The 1,255-nt window shown below is 41.8% G+C and overlaps 1 gene segment (V, D, J or C); it reads right to left on the bottom strand.

Moving 5' to 3' along the window:
• Positions 1-400: 400 nt before the first annotated feature.
• On the bottom strand, positions 401-945 carry LOC133131599 (T-cell receptor beta chain V region C5-like). The segment is given in 2 exon segments: positions 401-765; positions 903-945. Coding segments are annotated over 2 exon segments (408 nt in total).
• Between the last annotated feature and the right edge of the window lie 310 nt (positions 946-1,255).

Raw genomic sequence — 1,255 nt, 5'->3', positions numbered from 1 at the left:
GGACTGCCCTCCAGATAAAACTTCACATTTTCAAAAGGTTCTTGTTTGCTAGCAATTTAGATATTGTCTTGTAGGCTGATTTCTATGGGAATTCCTATCCATTTCTAGTACACAGCATTTCAGCATTCAACATTACTTGCCATTTTGGTGCTGGAAAGTATCAGCAGTAAAAGGGCAGGATCCATTCTAACAGTTTCTGCTTTGTACAGCCAATGAATTACACTGAACTGTGCCCGTTAGACTGAACAAACTGAACAAACACACCCACCACAGAGACACACACAGGTGCATCAACTCTTTCATTTTTCACATTACGCATTTTCAACGTTTGTTACCAGCTATTAATTCCAAAAACCGCATCTTGTCAGTTAACACCAAAATGAGAATGTTTTCAAAACTGTCAGCTTACTCTAATAATCTTGTGTTTTGTTGCAGGAGGAGGGACAGAGTCACTTGCTGTGGGACTCGCTGCACAGAAGTAAACACCTGTGTCAGACTCCTCAGTCTGAGTGATACTGAGAGAGATATTCTCACTCTTCGGTCTGGTGCTGGTGAATCTAGCGCTGATGTTCTCTCCCCTCTTTGGCTCATTCAGGTACACAGAAAACATGACAAGCTGTAGTCCTGTAGAGCTCTGCTGGTGGTACCAGAACATGTAGGTATCAGAGCCACTCTGACTGCACTGGAGCTCCACAGAGGAGCCCTGGGTCACCACTGTCTGTGAGGGCCACTGAGAGACCTTCTGTTGAGACTGACACTGGACGTCTGTGAAAAAACGTTTTGCTCATGATGTTGAAATGTAGCACAGTTAAAACATTGCTAAGCATCTATTCAGCTGATGAAGTGAAATGATATTACACTTAAAATATGGCATTGTAATTTAAGATCTTGGAGGCACTTACAAGCCAGGCTGGAAAGTATGAGCAGTAAAAGAGCAGGATCCATTCTTATAGTTTCTGCTTTGCACAGCCAATGAATTACACTAAACGGTGCCCATTAGACTGAACAAACTGAACAAACACACAACCACGTACACACACACACACACTTGCATCAACTCTTTCATTTTTGACATTACCCATTTCCTGTCTGGATGTGTTATGACACTGCTATTCAAAAGCATAACCAATTAAATCCGACCTTACTCTCTTGCATGAAGCTGAACAAAATAAATGTATCTATCTATCCTTCATCAACAAGAAGTTCGCTTTCAAAAGCTGAGGTAATTTCTGTCTCAGTGTGATTTCACCAGGTG

The sequence above is a fragment of the Conger conger genome, chromosome 6, assembly GCF_963514075.1.
Source record: "Conger conger chromosome 6, fConCon1.1, whole genome shotgun sequence".
In the NCBI taxonomy this organism is placed as follows: Eukaryota; Metazoa; Chordata; class Actinopteri; order Anguilliformes; family Congridae; genus Conger; species Conger conger.
This window is presented reverse-complemented; position numbering and strand designations above follow the sequence as displayed.